The sequence below is a fragment of the Daphnia pulex genome, chromosome 10 (assembly GCF_021134715.1).
Source record: "Daphnia pulex isolate KAP4 chromosome 10, ASM2113471v1".
Taxonomy (NCBI): Eukaryota; Metazoa; Arthropoda; class Branchiopoda; order Diplostraca; family Daphniidae; genus Daphnia; species Daphnia pulex.
This window is the reverse complement of record NC_060026.1, coordinates 1163352-1178296: the sequence shown is the minus strand read 5'-3', so window position 1 is coordinate 1178296 and position 14945 is coordinate 1163352. Positions and strand designations below refer to the sequence as shown.

The 14945-nt window shown below is 38.4% G+C and overlaps 5 protein-coding genes across 9 annotated transcripts; 4 read left to right on the top strand and 1 right to left on the bottom strand.

Moving 5' to 3' along the window:
• The first annotated feature begins 136 nt into the window (after positions 1–136).
• LOC124204684 lies at positions 137–5640 on the top strand. Of its 4 annotated transcripts, XM_046601799.1 has the most exons (13): positions 137–451; positions 1160–1298; positions 1392–1511; positions 1603–1682; positions 1816–1995; positions 2057–2283; positions 3102–3219; positions 3289–3353; positions 3420–3545; positions 4006–4146; positions 4795–4926; positions 4987–5108; positions 5184–5640. In XM_046601799.1, exons 7-13 carry the CDS (start codon positions 3114–3116, stop codon positions 5308–5310), a joined length of 819 nt encoding a protein of 272 aa, XP_046457755.1. In that variant the 5' UTR covers positions 137–451; positions 1160–1298; positions 1392–1511; positions 1603–1682; positions 1816–1995; positions 2057–2283; positions 3102–3113; the 3' UTR covers positions 5311–5640. The 4 variants fall into 4 exon arrangements, with proteins under 4 accessions (XP_046457755.1, XP_046457757.1, XP_046457758.1 ...); XM_046601798.1 differs by lacking the exons at positions 137–451; positions 1160–1298; positions 1392–1511; positions 1603–1682; positions 1816–1995 and adding an exon at positions 4499–4582 and having other exon boundaries at positions 2150–2291; positions 3103–3219; XM_046601801.1 differs by lacking the exons at positions 137–451; positions 1160–1298; positions 1392–1511; ... (1 more) ...; positions 1816–1995; positions 4006–4146 and adding an exon at positions 4499–4582 and having other exon boundaries at positions 2146–2283.
• Positions 5641–5803: 163 nt separating this feature from the next.
• LOC124204686 lies at positions 5804–9171 on the top strand. The gene is made up of 6 exons (XM_046601804.1): positions 5804–5975; positions 6696–6975; positions 7043–7837; positions 7916–8015; positions 8099–8364; positions 8475–9171. The coding sequence occupies exons 3-6, from the start codon at positions 7734–7736 to the stop codon at positions 8656–8658; spliced, it is 654 nt and encodes a 217-aa protein (XP_046457760.1). The 5' UTR covers positions 5804–5975; positions 6696–6975; positions 7043–7733; the 3' UTR covers positions 8659–9171.
• Positions 9172–9308: 137 nt separating this feature from the next.
• LOC124204685 lies at positions 9309–10448 on the top strand. The gene is made up of 3 exons (XM_046601803.1): positions 9309–10036; positions 10100–10193; positions 10264–10448. The coding sequence occupies exons 1-2, from the start codon at positions 9461–9463 to the stop codon at positions 10187–10189; spliced, it is 666 nt and encodes a 221-aa protein (XP_046457759.1). The 5' UTR covers positions 9309–9460; the 3' UTR covers positions 10190–10193; positions 10264–10448.
• LOC124204683 (tRNA (adenine(58)-N(1))-methyltransferase non-catalytic subunit TRM6-like) lies at positions 10195–11701 on the bottom strand. Its single transcript, XM_046601797.1, has 5 exons — positions 11560–11701; positions 11056–11493; positions 10825–10998; positions 10476–10758; positions 10195–10411 (listed from the first exon to the last, which is right to left on the bottom strand). The coding sequence occupies exons 1-5, from the start codon at positions 11649–11651 to the stop codon at positions 10241–10243; spliced, it is 1158 nt and encodes a 385-aa protein (XP_046457753.1). The 5' UTR covers positions 11652–11701; the 3' UTR covers positions 10195–10240.
• A 194-nt stretch (positions 11702–11895) lies between these two features.
• LOC124204682 (uncharacterized protein KIAA0930-like) lies at positions 11896–14920 on the top strand. 2 transcript variants are annotated; one of them, XM_046601795.1, is made up of 11 exons: positions 11896–12433; positions 12499–12659; positions 12727–12906; positions 12971–13072; positions 13129–13269; positions 13342–13480; positions 13546–13652; positions 13714–13882; positions 14123–14266; positions 14406–14555; positions 14632–14920. In XM_046601795.1, exons 1-11 carry the CDS (start codon positions 12301–12303, stop codon positions 14670–14672), a joined length of 1467 nt encoding a protein of 488 aa, XP_046457751.1. In that variant the 5' UTR covers positions 11896–12300; the 3' UTR covers positions 14673–14920. The 2 variants fall into 2 exon arrangements, with proteins under 2 accessions (XP_046457751.1, XP_046457752.1); XM_046601796.1 differs by lacking the exon at positions 14123–14266.
• Positions 14921–14945: the final 25 nt, after the last annotated feature.

Here is a 14945-nt window from a genome sequence, read left to right as displayed (position 1 = left end):
TACACCGAAATACTGTTATGTGTATAATATTTGCCAAACAATTTAGTGTCATTTTAGATTTTTCTCCCATCAGTTTCCGACTGATTATTTTCTCCTCTAGATGTCCTTGACGAAATTTGAAAATATCGTCTGCTTAGTCATTCCAGTTATTTCGACCACGAGGTGATAACTCTTGCTTTCTTTGTCTACAGAGAATAATAAATTTATGAACGGGTGTGTTGAACCAGTGAATCAGTTGGAAAAAGCAGTCGTGCATCAAGACTTATGGGTAAATAAAAGAATGAAAATGTCTCCAGCCCATTTGCAATTATCGAATAATGCCTGTGCCCCAAAGTGCTGCATGTGCCGTTATGTCGACACGAAAAGGCCTCTCGACACGCTGACGAGAAGTTGTATTGCACAAACTGCTAGTAACGGATTTGAATCGTGAATGGAAGAACTCTTGCAGTGTGTAAGTATGGTTCCTTTTTTCTTTTAAATTCGTGATACAACCAGCTGATGCGGGTAGATATACGGGATCGGCCATTTTTTGTTGTGTAGACTCTAGGGCAAAAAGTAAAAGAAATCTTCCAAAATTGAGTCTATAAAAATAAAACATTTGGCTGACGTTGTAAAAACAGCAGTGAGCTATGCTCTGGTTGAAGACCATCAAGTTTGATTGTCCAGTTGTTTCATGAACCTGAAAAATAATGTCGGTGGCGGCCATTGTTGTTGTTGTCGTCCATTAAATCAATTGGGCCTGCAGTCTAACTGGACTGTATTTTTTTAAAAACGTTTATTGTTTTTCCGTTAGACATTGGTTTATATACAATCCTGGAAAACCAACCTGGTGATTTGTTCAACTTTACATTTCCCAGTAGCTGTTCTTTTTAATTCACCGCTTTAACAGAAAGAAATTGCTGTTTTCCCATTTGTTTCCTTGTTCATTTCCTGGATTAAAACACAACCAGATTTCTACGTGCGTCAAAGATGAACTTTTTAAAACCTCCAAATTTTTTTAGAAAGTGGCGGAAATCCTTAACAGATCATCATTTGACGTCATTGGCATCTCCAGAAATAACAATTCAGAAACTGCACTTTCTCCACGTGTATTCGTGCACATCCGGATCAATCTCAACGGAATTAAACCGTTAGTTAATTTTTATTTTTGTTTTTCAAGTGCAGACGAGAAAATAATGGAAGAAAAGAAGAGACGCGTGGCGACGTCGGCCGATGACCGATACGCTGCACCAACATGGTCGACCTGACCTCAATTCTCCACACAATTATATTACACACACAAGTGCATCAGCACCCAGGTAGTGTCCTAAATTAACTTCCCCCCTCCAAACACGGAATTTTCTCTTTCAATTAAATTGACTCTACATAATAATAATTGAAATGTCTTGCAGGAGGAAAACCGACCGGAATCAGGAAAGATTTTTTCGCCCAGTCATATAATTCTTGTGTGAATAAGCTTTCCTTTTTCTGGGGTAGCATATGATGGCCCACAATCTAAACTACTAGTATAGGTAGTGCACATTTTTATTTATTGTACATCATCAGAGAGAAAGAGCCTTTTGGTTATAGTCTGTACTCATTTTGTCATGTTTTGAAAAATAGAGAAGGTCCGCATGACATAAACACACGAGTGGCCTACATCCCAGTATAAACAAAAAACCTGTTCTTCTAAATTTGGCCAGGTAAATATATACCGTATAAATCTTCATCCAGGGATCTCTGCCCAAGGTGTGGCTACTAACCGTCTGCATTTGTTGCCTCCAAGTAACGAATTGTCCTAATTGATTGGCTTTAAATTTTCACACTCGTTTGCAGTTGGCTGATTTTTGCTTCAAAAGTTACCGCGCGACACTAATGAACTAGAGCCGGCCATGTCGTTATTTTACGATATAGGTTGGTGTTATAGATGTAAAAGCGTGAGAAAGAAACACGTGGAAGGAAAACCCAAAACAAGACGGACAAAATTTCTATATAGTCTCCCGCTATAATACCAAAGTAAGAAGATGAAACTAACAGAAAACGACTTTAACCTCACTATATTGTTATCTTTCCAAAGAAAATGGGGTTGCCGTTTGGGTGGGCGGAGTTTGAGATAGTCACGTGACTTGTTCTTCAAGAAAAGAACCTTCTCCACTTGCTGGGCTTGCTGTTGCCTTTTTTCCTCGGCATATAAAAACGACCGAGTAAAGTCTTGGCCAGCGTTCACTTACCAACCTCAACCCAAGGCGTCTACTCTGCAGCTCCGTGAATTGAATTCTGAATTTGATCTTTGATTAGTAAAAGGTAAGAACAAATCAACTCACATAAATTCCTCAAATTTTTACAGATTCTATACGAAATTTCCCACTTTTTAGTCGTAGAAGTTGCAAACAAAATCCAGGAATGTCGTTTTCCCATTTAACGGTAAAATTATAATAACAAACTCGCAAGTTATTTCGTCCGTATTTACAGTTTCCGATTTAAATGAACGAATGGGTCGCTAACCTTTGTCCCTTTTGGTGTTTAGTTTTCGTTTGTTTATCCTCGTCGCTCGAGTAGTTATGGAGTTTAACGATAGTTTGGGTTCAGCATTTTCAATAGATGTCTTGAGGGAAGAGAAAATGAGGAAATTGGGAGTTTGGGCTACTTATTCGGGGCCACATGACACAAAGAGAAAAGAGGGCATGGCGTTTGCATCCCTCCCCCAAACGAGAAGAAAGCCCAAAGGGGGGCGAATAACAATTCAGAAGAATATCTGTGTCAACTCCACCGTGAAGTGCTACACCAAAAATAACGGGAACCGATTCCGCCTTTGGTACATTGTAAAATTTCCGGTACAACGAACACGAGGAAAATTAATAAAAAGGCCGAGGGTATTTCTACTGCAATCCTCCCACAACAATCTGACGTATTATTTTTTCGTCGCACCTGTTCGCTGCAACTCGGTTTTTTCCGGTTCTTGCCCGTTACGGAAGGAAAAATTCGACGAACTCGGAAGTGTGCGGCATGACTGTCGGATATTCTTGTATCTTTATTTCATGAATTGGCATATTCAACAGTCAATGACTTCTAACCGCAAAAAAATGTGAAATTTAATAACCGAATCGAATCTTTTTCTATAGGTAAATATCACAATGGGTCGTCAAAATTTAGGATGCTGCCTGGTTGCTCTAATTGTCCTCCAGCTGGCACTTCCGGCTTTGGCTCTTCCTCAGATGTTCAACAAATTCGCTGAACAAGGTAAATATTTTCTTAAAATAAATTATCATCAAGTTGATTTCATTAAATATTCCTTTTGTTCATTTACAGGCAGGAAATTCGCCGTTAAACCCAACTCGAACAAAAAAGTGATTACCGAATCCAACGAAATTGCGGTACATACAATTTAAATTTACAGTTATTTAAACAAGATTGATGAAGATCTGAATTGATTTATGCAGCCGACCGAACAGCAGAGCAATGGCGGATTCCAATGGAGCAACATTTTGGGCATGCTCATCCAGATGTTTTTGGGTGGCTCTTCCGGCGGAATTGACAAGGCAGACTCTGGAGTCAACGCAGCTCAGGTACACAATTAAAAATCCAAGGACAAACCAACCAATTTTCAGGGGATTAGTGTGGGCTTTACAGATTCTCTCCCAGACTTTGTTTTGGGTTCTTATTTTATTTTTTAAAATTTCCTGAAATCAGACCGACTCCGGATTAGCGAATATCTTTATTATTTCAAGTCTGAAAGCAGCACCAAAATGATTCCATTTTATAGCTTTTCTGGCTCTTTCTTCATCTCTCTTTCTCTCTCACACAATCCTTGGCTTATCTTTACAAAAAGAAAATTCCTTTTTTTAAGTGATTTTGATTTGAAAACGTTACAAGAAAAATCCAGACAGCCGCACACTCTTTACTTTACTTACTGAATTTTTCATTTCTTTTTCCTATTTTTTCGCTCATTTTTCCCCCCAACAATTTTCTCTTTCTCTTTTTCCTCGCGTACGAACAATATAAAACAAAAAAAAAAAAAAAAATCAGGGTGGCTTCAACTGGATGAGCCTGGTGAACTTGGGCCTTCGTCTGATGCTCTCCACTTTGAATAACGGCGGCTCGGGAGTTGCAGGGGGACTCGACAAAGCCGATTCCCAATCCGGTTCTGCTGCGGCTTCTCTCTCTCAGGTATATCTCTCCACTATCATCTTTTAAAGCCGCTCTTTACACACACACCACACTTTAAAAATTACCAACCTTGTAATCGTTATCGATTCAATTCTTCTTTGCCTTTTTCTCAAACTTAACTCAACTCTGGTGGCTTTTGAAATTGGGTGGGAAGGGAAGGCTTTTTTGGTTTCACATTCTTCGACACTACTACGACACACACAAATTTGGTACCAATTAAAAACCGACTGACCCGATTATAATTTTGCCCATCACGTTGCACCACCAGCAAAAATTAATGACACCAAAAAGAAATTCTGTGTGATAAAAACAAACCAACCAAAAAAATGTCAACCAATCACAATTTATGTAGGGTATGCTGTTGCCTCTGATGGCCAGCTTCTTGGGTGGTCAAGAAAAGGCCGATGTCGCCTCATTGGCCAAACAAGCCGGCAACGTAAGTGTCTGAAACAACAAAAACCCAAATGACAAAAAACTAAATGACGTGACATATCCTTTGGACTACTTGACTGAATCTATCCCTTAAAAAAAAAACCTTATTCTCCTATCATACACACGAATGACTTTTGCGCGATTTGACATTTGCCAATTTTTTTAAATTTGGAATTCATTTTTTTTATCTAATAATTTATTTTTGTTTTTAAATAGTTGATCCAGCTCATTTCCAGCTTGATGGATGCCCTTAAAGTTAGCTTCTCTCAACGCAGTTCCACTGCCCGATCCCTCGGAAGCAAGGACCCATTCTCTGATGCTGCTGTCGCTGCCGTCACAATCATGAAGGTAAATTCGATTAAAATTAATTTGAAACATTTTTGTTTAAAAATTGATTTGATTCAATAGGGATACGTCGATACCCACAAAACCACCGATGAGGTTTGCATGCAACGCATCATGTGCGATGCCAATAACGCTTGCGCTCGTGACGCTCCCGATTCCGGCTACCTTTTCTGCCAGCTCGGAACGTAAGTTCATATTTTTAAACAAATTTGATGCTTAAAAACAAAATTTAAATCTAATTTATTTCAATGAATTTATAGTTATGCTGCCAGCTACTTGTTGGAAAAATCTACCTTCACCCCATTGGATGCTTACACCCAGGCTGGCCGACAGGGACGTACTGGCGAAAGCTGCGCTCAGATCTACTCCCAGTGCAATGAGCTCTAAACAACGAAACAATATTTGATTGATTGAAACTTTATACTCCGTTTTTTTTTTTTTCAATTTTTATCCTCCCAACAACAACAACACAAATGATAAAACCCGCTCTAATAATTCCCTAATTTAAAACAAAAACAAAAACCTCCAAAATGTGAAGAAGAATTTGATCTGAATTTGATTTGATCCAGCGGGCTGGAACCGCTTTTTAATTATATGTGAGACTATTAAAAACCAATGAAGAAAATTTCTTGTTGTCTTTATAAAATTAAATAATTCCTCTTTGATGCTTTTGTGATGGTTTAACGAAAAAAAAGACATAAATTATTTCGAAAAGAATTTCAACGTCTTTTATTTTTGCACATAATCGATAGCAGTGAGCTGCCAAAGAATTTTGTGGTATTTTTCTATCAGAATTTTATTTTGTTTAATGACGGAGAAAATTGACTCTGAACTAAGTGACATCTGTTGGAATTGGTATTAACCACTTGGGGTATACACGATAATAACAGACGAACCAAACAGAAACACACCTGAAGAGATTGAAGGTGAATAACCTCTGTGTATAAACCCCTCAGGTTTTATTTTGGTTGGGTTTTCTTGTGGTGAGAATAAGGAGGAACGCGGAAATGACCGTCGCTATGACTTGGCTAAAGGAGAGGATATTCTCCCAGGTATACACTCGTTCTTTTTTTCCATCGAGTACCTGTCTGTTAAGAAAGAAAAGTACCGTTAGTCCGACTTGGTTATTCCTCCCCCCTCCACCTTTCTTATTCTTTCTCCTGTCCCTCTCGTGTTCCTTTATGAAATTCCTGCTGTGAAGATTGTTAACTTACTCTACTTGTGCTTTTGGGGGGTTTTGTTACGAAAGCATGATGCAATTCCAATTCATTCAGTTTTAAAACGGGGGGTTCAACTATAGGCATCAATCACAAATCAACTGGTTCGATGCAGGTCTGATTGTTTTCATTGGACCTGCATCAGCAAAAGGGCATTGAACACATGATGGGCTTACATTTCTCTGATATTTTTTTGTGCACGAACGACAGATGGCCGTTCCAAAAAAAGCCTCAAAATAACAAAATTGAACGCAAACAACAAAAAAATGAACGAGAAAAACCAAACCCCCGGCTAGAGAGTACAACAACCACATTATAAACCATTTTGAGAACAATTCGAGTAGAACACGACATACGAAGTTTAGGATGAATAAAACCCGTTATGGTCAGCGAACTCTGTGTATTTCCCTCTTCAATGGCTTTCTGATTCTGATACACGGAGAAAATATAACTAAAACGTTCAATACGTTCTTTAGAGAGAAAATGTTGCTACAATTCATGTCAAATTGAAAAAAAAAATGTTCTCAAGTTACGGTTTTTTATTTCTTTGTATAGTACCTTCGGGAAAAAACACATCTGGAAAACAGTTTAACTATTTTTTCGAGTCCTCGATCTAAACCGAAGAAACGGTGAAATAAGACAAAAACAAAATGAGGACAAACAAGTTTGTGACGCTCACGATCTTGTGCAATCCGCTACTATATTTCTTAACGAAATTCTTCTGGGAATGATGCTGCACAAAAAATATCCCTATTGCTGTGACCTACAAGAGATATGCCATCATCATCTTTCTCAACTATAATCCGGCGCCTTGAATGGATACAGCAAAAAAAGAGTTAAGTCGTCTGCCAGTATTAAAATTTTTACAATGAGCTTATTGATCCTTTTTTTATTTATCTTAGGCTCCTATATGAAATTTCAAGTTGTCCCAAGGTTAAGGGCATCAAGTTATACGAGTCTCTCCTATTACGAAGAAAGAATTTCAAAGTCAAGGCGTGTTATATCAACTGTCAACGAACTCTCCGTTTCGTTTTACCTGCGTGAAAAATCCATGAAATGGAATATTCGCACCACATAAAAATTTATTGACCAGAACTTCTCCCCCCACACACACATCAATCATCGAGCTCAACGATCCGTTTCTATCTCTTTGTCTTATCTAAAGAAGAAATAAGGTAGTATATCTTTAAATGGAAAAGAAAATTATTGGCTTTTCCCCCGCCAGGGTTTGGTGCAATTTTCTTAGCTTTGCCCGGCTCCACATCTGTTCCGGGTGTACTGAGCTCAAAAAGAAGACGAGGAAAGATATGGCGAAGAAGAATAACGGCTTATCGTGGCTGCTGTCTGACGGCCCTGGAGGTACACAGTCGGTGCGGATGCAGAGGTGTTTCACCTATTCATAGTCTCTACCTGTTGGATGGGTGCACTCAACGGCAGACGGTGGGGTTTCGTCCTCCAGCTAAAAAAGACGAGCACTCGCAGCTCAGAGGATCAGTTGACTCTTGAACGTTCTACCGTGCACAACACAAGAAGAAAGCAAGGAAAACTTGAAATTTGAATCATAGAAAATTCTTTAGAAACTTAAAAAAGAAAATGAAACTCGCAGTTTTGGGTTCCCTTGCCGCTGTTGCTGCCACCACAGTCATGGCCAACGACCAGCAATATCAACACGAAGAACACTACGAAGAAATCCCAGAGTGAGTTTGAATTTTTGATTTTTTTTAAATTTTATTATTTCTTTTTTAAACTAAATTTTGATTGCATTTATCTTTCAGGGATGAAGATCCTTTTACCAGCAGATCCCTTGCCAACAGTCCCGTTCCTCTTCCCGTCCTGGCCATGTTGACCATGATGAATTTCTTCAACGCCCTCCAGGTACTATAAACATTTCTAAAAAACTTTTAAGTTATTCCTTATTTTTTCCCAATTTTAAAATGTTTCAAATTAAAATTAATTAGGAGGACTGGTCTGAGGAGGATGGTCGTGATGGAGATATGGATTCCAACAGCAATCCTGGCCGATTTTCCGGTGTTTGGAAGAGAATGAAGGGAGTTCCAGGCGTATTGTACGAGACTTCCTCAATGATGGCCCCACTGACTCTTCGCTACATGCTCAGCGAGGACTCTGATCATCCCCACTGCCAACAGGTCATGCTCTGCGAGTTGAATGTCAAGGTTAAGCAACGCTTCGGCAAGCCCGGAGAGATTGCCATGCAGTTGGCCAGGTATGATTTAATCTGTTCATTATTCATTCAAGGAGAAAAACCACAGACATGGAATTGTAATTGATTTCCCGTTTTCTTTTCTTTCTCTGTGTCTATTCTTCCGTGAAAAGTTCAATGGCCGGTTACGCCTTGGGCGGTAAGGACGCACAGCGTTACGATTCTTTGGTGGATGCTGCCCGTAACGGACGCCGTGGAAAGGAATGCCACGAGCTCTACCCCAAGTGCCCGGCCCGTAGCGATGGCTCAGCTGTTCCGGCTCTCCTCAACTTGGCCAGTCGCCTCATCAAGAACTAAAACAACCTGTCCTTAACAACAACAACAACAACAATTTGATTATTTATTTTATAACCCATCCCGGCTATTTATTATCTCGGCAAAATTCTTCGACAAAATTAATCATTTGATGAACAAAAAAAGAAACATTTTTTCGGTGCATCGGTTATGGTGCACAAAATAAGGACATTAAGTGCATGGGGGAGTATGGCCGTCCAGGGTGTTTGGTTTATAACTTTTTCTTTTGTCAACTTTTATAAGAATTCTTACTTAACAACAACAGCAGCCCCACACTCAAATGACGGATGTTATTATTGTTAACTTTGATTCTCTTCCCACGGTACCCTATGTACATATTTAAGTGGTATGCGATTTTAATTTATATTCGATTTATTGGAATGTCGGCAACAATTTATGTGCTGCTTTTACCTTTCATTCCAAACACAAATCACCTGCTTCAATGGCTGTTGAAAATTTTGAAATACATTCGGAAGGGATCAAAAGAAATTTTGATTTCTCTTTAACGTAATCGAATCTAATCAGTTGTTATTCAATTTCTTTTTCTGTTCGTAAAATGAAATTTAAAAAATAATGAAAAAAAATATATTTTATTTGTTATTATCGGTAGCTAGATGGCACTACAGTTTTGTAAACATCGTCTACACCATGGTCTGCACTCTGCAGTATTTTCGTCAAGGCACAAGGCGGCATGGTTTGGCTGTTAAGTTTATTTCTCTTTTCGTTGTTAAAGGTTTAGTGGGTTTAGTTCAATTTGTTTTCCGTGTTACCAATAGTTGTAAACGCATTCTTGTGTGAAATTGCCATGCTAGCTTTTAAACATCTGGTAGCTCGAACAGCCCAATTCTTAGTCAGATCAAATCGATGTCGCAGAAGTACCCGGCTATTTAGACCTTTGCAGCACGTTCTAAATTTCAGTTTGGCTAGCGGTTTTGTCGTTACTTTCAACGATGATGAGAATCAGGAAGATGAAGTGAAAACTAAAGTCAACGTAGCTGAACCTCAAGAATACAGCAACATGTTTAAACTTCAACAAGCTGCAAACAGTGCTGTAGACTCCTCAATATTGGTTTTGTCTAGTTCGTTTCACACATTCCAATTCACCCATCAGATATATGTGTCATTACTGGGATCTGCTATAAAAGCCCTCTTAACTAGTATTGAGGTTGGCCCTGTCATGGTCGAAAGGCTGGGAATCGAGGAACACATTTCTCAGTTACAGTCAGAAATTTTCCACCAAAAACAGCAAATAAGTGATAGCCTTTATGTTTACAATGAATCCACAAAATTGCTCAATCAAGCGGCTAATATATCTTTCCTGGTGGGCAATGAAGTTTCATCTGGTTTAGCATCCACTCATCTACACAATGTTCAACAAGAGGTATTACATAATTTTCTAAACTGTTATTTTGGTTTTTTGATTAAATGTCCCATAACTTATCAGGTTGACAAGATGAAAAATGAAGCAACACAACTAGAGACAGAATATTTGGAATTGCAGATGCAGTATATAGTCAAGTCCCAGTCAACATGAAGAGGTGAGTAGAAGATTCTTCTTTTATTTTAACAAATACAAACGACACTTTCACGAGACAACTTTGATTCCAGAAAGGATATATCCGCCGGATCCACTCATGTTCACTTCGGGATGTGTTCGAAGCGGTAAAACTTGGTGAGTCCTGAACCAGGTTTCGGTTAGTTGCAGATTGACGGCCAGGTTGCACTCGCGGAATTGTATGTATGTTTCACTCAGTGGCTTAACGAATGAAATACAGTTTGTTAGTTCTTCATTATTTTAAATCTCAAAAGTTTTGTCTTACCTCGGAGTATGGACTGAAAATCACAAAATTGCCAGATGGGGCCAAAAGTTTCACCAGTTCCTTGGCGATGGTGGTCGGTCGACGACAGACAATTACCATCCCGTCGAGTGACCCGAATTCCAATGGTGGCGCAGCATCTTCGTCTAATTTTATCATTTTGGCCGGCACCTCGTCTCCATCCGCATTCTCTTCTTTCGCAAGCGTTTCTTTCAGTTTGTAGAGACTGCAGTTCTTCAGGGGCTTCAACTGCTCCGGAGTAAAGTTCATCGCTTGGATCACTCGCCTATTTACAACATAGTTGATTACTCGGCTGAAATATTTAGAAAATTCAAAAAGATTTGCAGTTTACTTTTGCGGTGTTCCTTTTAGGAACAGGTTCCAGACAGTGCCGTGCCCTTGAATTCTATCCAGAATAGCAGCTGTGACTAATCCTTGACACCCTCCATCAAAAACACCAAACTTGCCGTTGCTCTTGATGTTGGCTAAGGACATAATCATCGCAAGGGTGTCGGGACGTAAATTCCTAAAAATTATTAAATAAAATTATTATCCAATTCTTCACTGGAAAGGAAAGGCTTACAATATTTGCATGGGGTCTTGGGAATGGAAGTGTTTAGCCAAGTGTCTGATATTGGGTTTCAGAATGTCAACCCATTCAGAATATTTTTCCTCTTTTTTGTTTAGATACTTTTCCTGTGAGAATTCAGTCTTGATTTGGAAAGTTTTGCTGTTTTCAACTAGTTGTGTGACTATTTCACTTCCAGTCAACCCTTGACCTCTTAATTCTTCAATATCTTCTTTCTTCAGTTGTTGAGATGTGCCATCATCCCAAATTTCTTTATTGTTCTCTCCAGAGTTGAGGTCTTTCATTTTATCTTTCATCTCCACAACCTCATCTGATGGTTCAAGTGTAAACACACTGTTTTTGCCATCTTTTTCACGTACAAGCTTGAAAGTCCCATGAGGTTTTCCCACCACAGATGAGATATCGACTTTATCTCTCCCAATCTTAACAGTCCTTTATCGAGAAAAATATTGTTCATTAGGTTAAGCTTGTTACAAATGTAATTTAAAGGTGACGTACCATTTTTTGCCCTGTTTCTTTGGCAGCTGGTGTAGACTCACTTGGCTTTTTCTTTGAACTATAACAAATTCATCATTTTGGACTAATTCCATTATTCAAAAGTTCAGCAACGTTTTCAGATGTAAAGACAGTTGACAGTTTCGTCACAATACCACTCAATGAGAACAGAAGTCAACTATTGATTGAACAGAGATGTTGAGGTAGTGAACACGGTTTAGATGTAGCTTTTTATCAGATTTTAATCAAACTCGAAAGAAAACGACTAAATCAGTAGTTACAAAACGCATGTGCGATCGGCGCCATGTGATTTTTTTATTTTATTTGGAATGAGCAGACGACACATTTTTGACATCACAGCGGTGTCAATTGTATTTTTGAATCAAAAATACAATTTTTTAATTAAAAGTTTTCAAACATAATAAAGCGAAAATCAATTAAAAGTGAATAAAATATTCGTTTCATTTTCAGCTATGTATGTGTTATTAGAAACTTTCCTGAAAAATAAATAGTTCGACGTTGCCTTCAAATGTCAACTGTGTCAAAATAGACAGAAAATATTGAACCTGTTTGTTTTCTCAAATGTCACAATCTCATTTTGTCTCTTAGATTATTACTAAGCTCTTCAGTAATGCATGTTCTCTTTTGGGTGTCCATCAAATCAATTTGAAAGCATTTCAAACAATTATCAATGCTCCAATTATAGATCTTCAGTAAATCTGACATTCTTTGCAATCAGTCATTATGGCTGTTAGTTGGGATAAATTGAGTTCCATGGTAGACTCTGTTAATACTCGGTCTCCTAATGCTTTGGAGCAGCTATTGGAAGAAGTCAATTTTCAAAGGAGAAAGGAACGGAGAAAATATGTTAGAGAAGGTAAATGCATATATTTATTTTCCGTTGAAAAATTTAAAAGTTAAAACTAATTTTCTATTATTTAGACTCAGACTTTGTGCTCCTTCATGGAACACCATACTGGACTGATTTGTTTGTTCGGCACTTCCTGTTTGAATCAGATCAAAGTATTGATGCTGATGATCTCTTATTCTTTGTAAGAAAAAAGCTAATCAAAGGATCAACACGATTTCTAATGAAATTTGAGGTCAGATCACTTATTAATTCCACATTTAAAGTAATCATCTGTTTAATAAAGTGTTCATCAATTTTAGACTGAAGTTGAAGTTTTCCGTCGCGATAGTAAAAAGCTACCCATTGGAGATCCCGACGTGGCGTGGGAGGAGACTTTATATTTGAACTTGATCATTCATCAATTTGATTACATGTTAACCTTGGCAGTTTGCACAAGAACAAGCCCTAAAGATCTTCAGGTTTTGAAGCGTCATTGTCAAGTATGACCCAGATAATTTGCATTTAATAAAAATGTATGATAACACTATTGATTATTTTTCACAGAGGGTGTATGCCTCACCTAGTCGTAGAAGAATGGACGTTAAAGGTGATTTAGAAGAAATTACATATCCCAACATTTGTTTTATGGTGGACAATTTTGACGAGGTACTTTTTAAGGTGCAACAAAGTTCATTCAGTTTATTAATCCACTTTAAATTAAGGTTTATGAAGATATGCTCGTAAGAGATGGCGAGATGGTTTGCGTCGAACTTGTTGCCACCAACAGACGTGGAGTCCCTCAGGGAGTCCTTTTCTTGGGCTCTATTCGTTACGAAGCCTTAAAGAAAGTCTATGATTCTAGAGTGAGTAAAAATTTAGTTTTAATTTTGCGGTATACTATTTTATTTACAAAAATTTTTCTGTTGAAATTAAAGGCTAGTTTAGGTACAAGAGTCGCCCAAAAGTTTTCGATGGGTTTATGGAATGGAGCAAGTACACATCGCATGGAGTTTGTTCGCATGAAAGGTCCCCAAGGAAAAGGCCACTCAGAAATGGCCGTAACAAAGCCTAAAAGTTTGTTTCAGATGATCACACAGCATATTATTTTTATATCTTATTAATCTCTTGCTGGTTCGCAGGTTCTGGGTTAGACACCCCATGCTCAGAACCAGGCTTTAGCGCCACAGAGCTTTGGGACGCGGAGTGGGATTCTGAGCCGGAAGACTTGTGCTCCAACACCCGACAGGTTGATAGAAACCTTTTCTATAGCCATCGATCAAAATCTCAATAATTGCTTGTTTCTTTAGAGACGTTTGAGCGAGCCAAGTGGAGGTATGCCAATCAGCAACCGTTGTCAACGACCCAACACTAGTCATCAAATGAACGGGACTACTAACATGTCCCGCTCAGAGAATGAAGGTCTTGATAAGTGCAACAATACTTGGAATGAGATCGAGGCCGGTGATGTTCGAGACGGTAAGTGCATCTACACTTGAATCACGATTCTACACTTAAATCACTGTTCAGTTTTCTTTTTACTCGGTATACTTTGATGTTGTTTTTTTTTTTAACCCTGCGTATGTATTAACTAAATTTAACAAACATTTCTGTTAGGTTGTATTTTTGCTCGTTAAATATTTTATGTCGCATGCCAGTCGCTTTCTTTTTTGTGTTGATTGTTATTGGCATCGTTTTTGGCTGTATTATATCTACTAGGCATGCTGGCTGAGGAGCCGGAGTCAACGGACGTGCCCGGCCGCAAGACGGGTGCGACGTTCAAGCAGCTGGTGGACGGAAACCGAGTTCACTTTCGTGACGGTCAGTCGGCTCGGTCCAGTGAACCTGCTGGCCCTCGCACCGGTGTGCCATTATTATTTTTCATAAGCTTATTTTGTCTTGCTTTCCCTTTGATGGTTTCATATACTATTACTGTTTCAGCGTTTTTGTGAAGAGAGTTCTTGTGTTTAATTTTTCTTTTATTCCAATGATTTCTTTTTAGAATTGGACGATGGAGTGTGTAATCCACTTTGGACTATGAAAGGATTCACCCAAACCTTCCATTACTTGAAAGAGTCACGACGTGCTCAGTCGGTGCCTCTTAACGCGCTTCTTACTTACGTCACTGTCCCTTGGTATTCGATTATTGCCGGTAAGGGAGTAATTAATTAATAATGTCTTCAAATAGAATTATTTTTCTATCATTTATACTCATTTTGTTTCAATAGATATTTTGGACCATCACGACGCGCCTACCCTTACTTTCTAGCATACTCAACCACTTTCTTTCGGCATTTTTGCTATTGTCAAGGATCTCTTCTATTTTCTAGTTATTTCTAAGTCATTACTGTTTGTTTGTTTTGATATCAACAAAGGAAAGGGCCCGTCTTCGGTCGAAGATGCGGCCCGATGTTTCACAATCATATTCTAGATGTTTGCTTATTTTTCTTCAAGATAATATTTTTTTTCTGTTAAATTCATGGTACACATGAAATACAATTGTTTGGTGAAGCAAAATTCAAAAAAAAAAATGATTATTTTT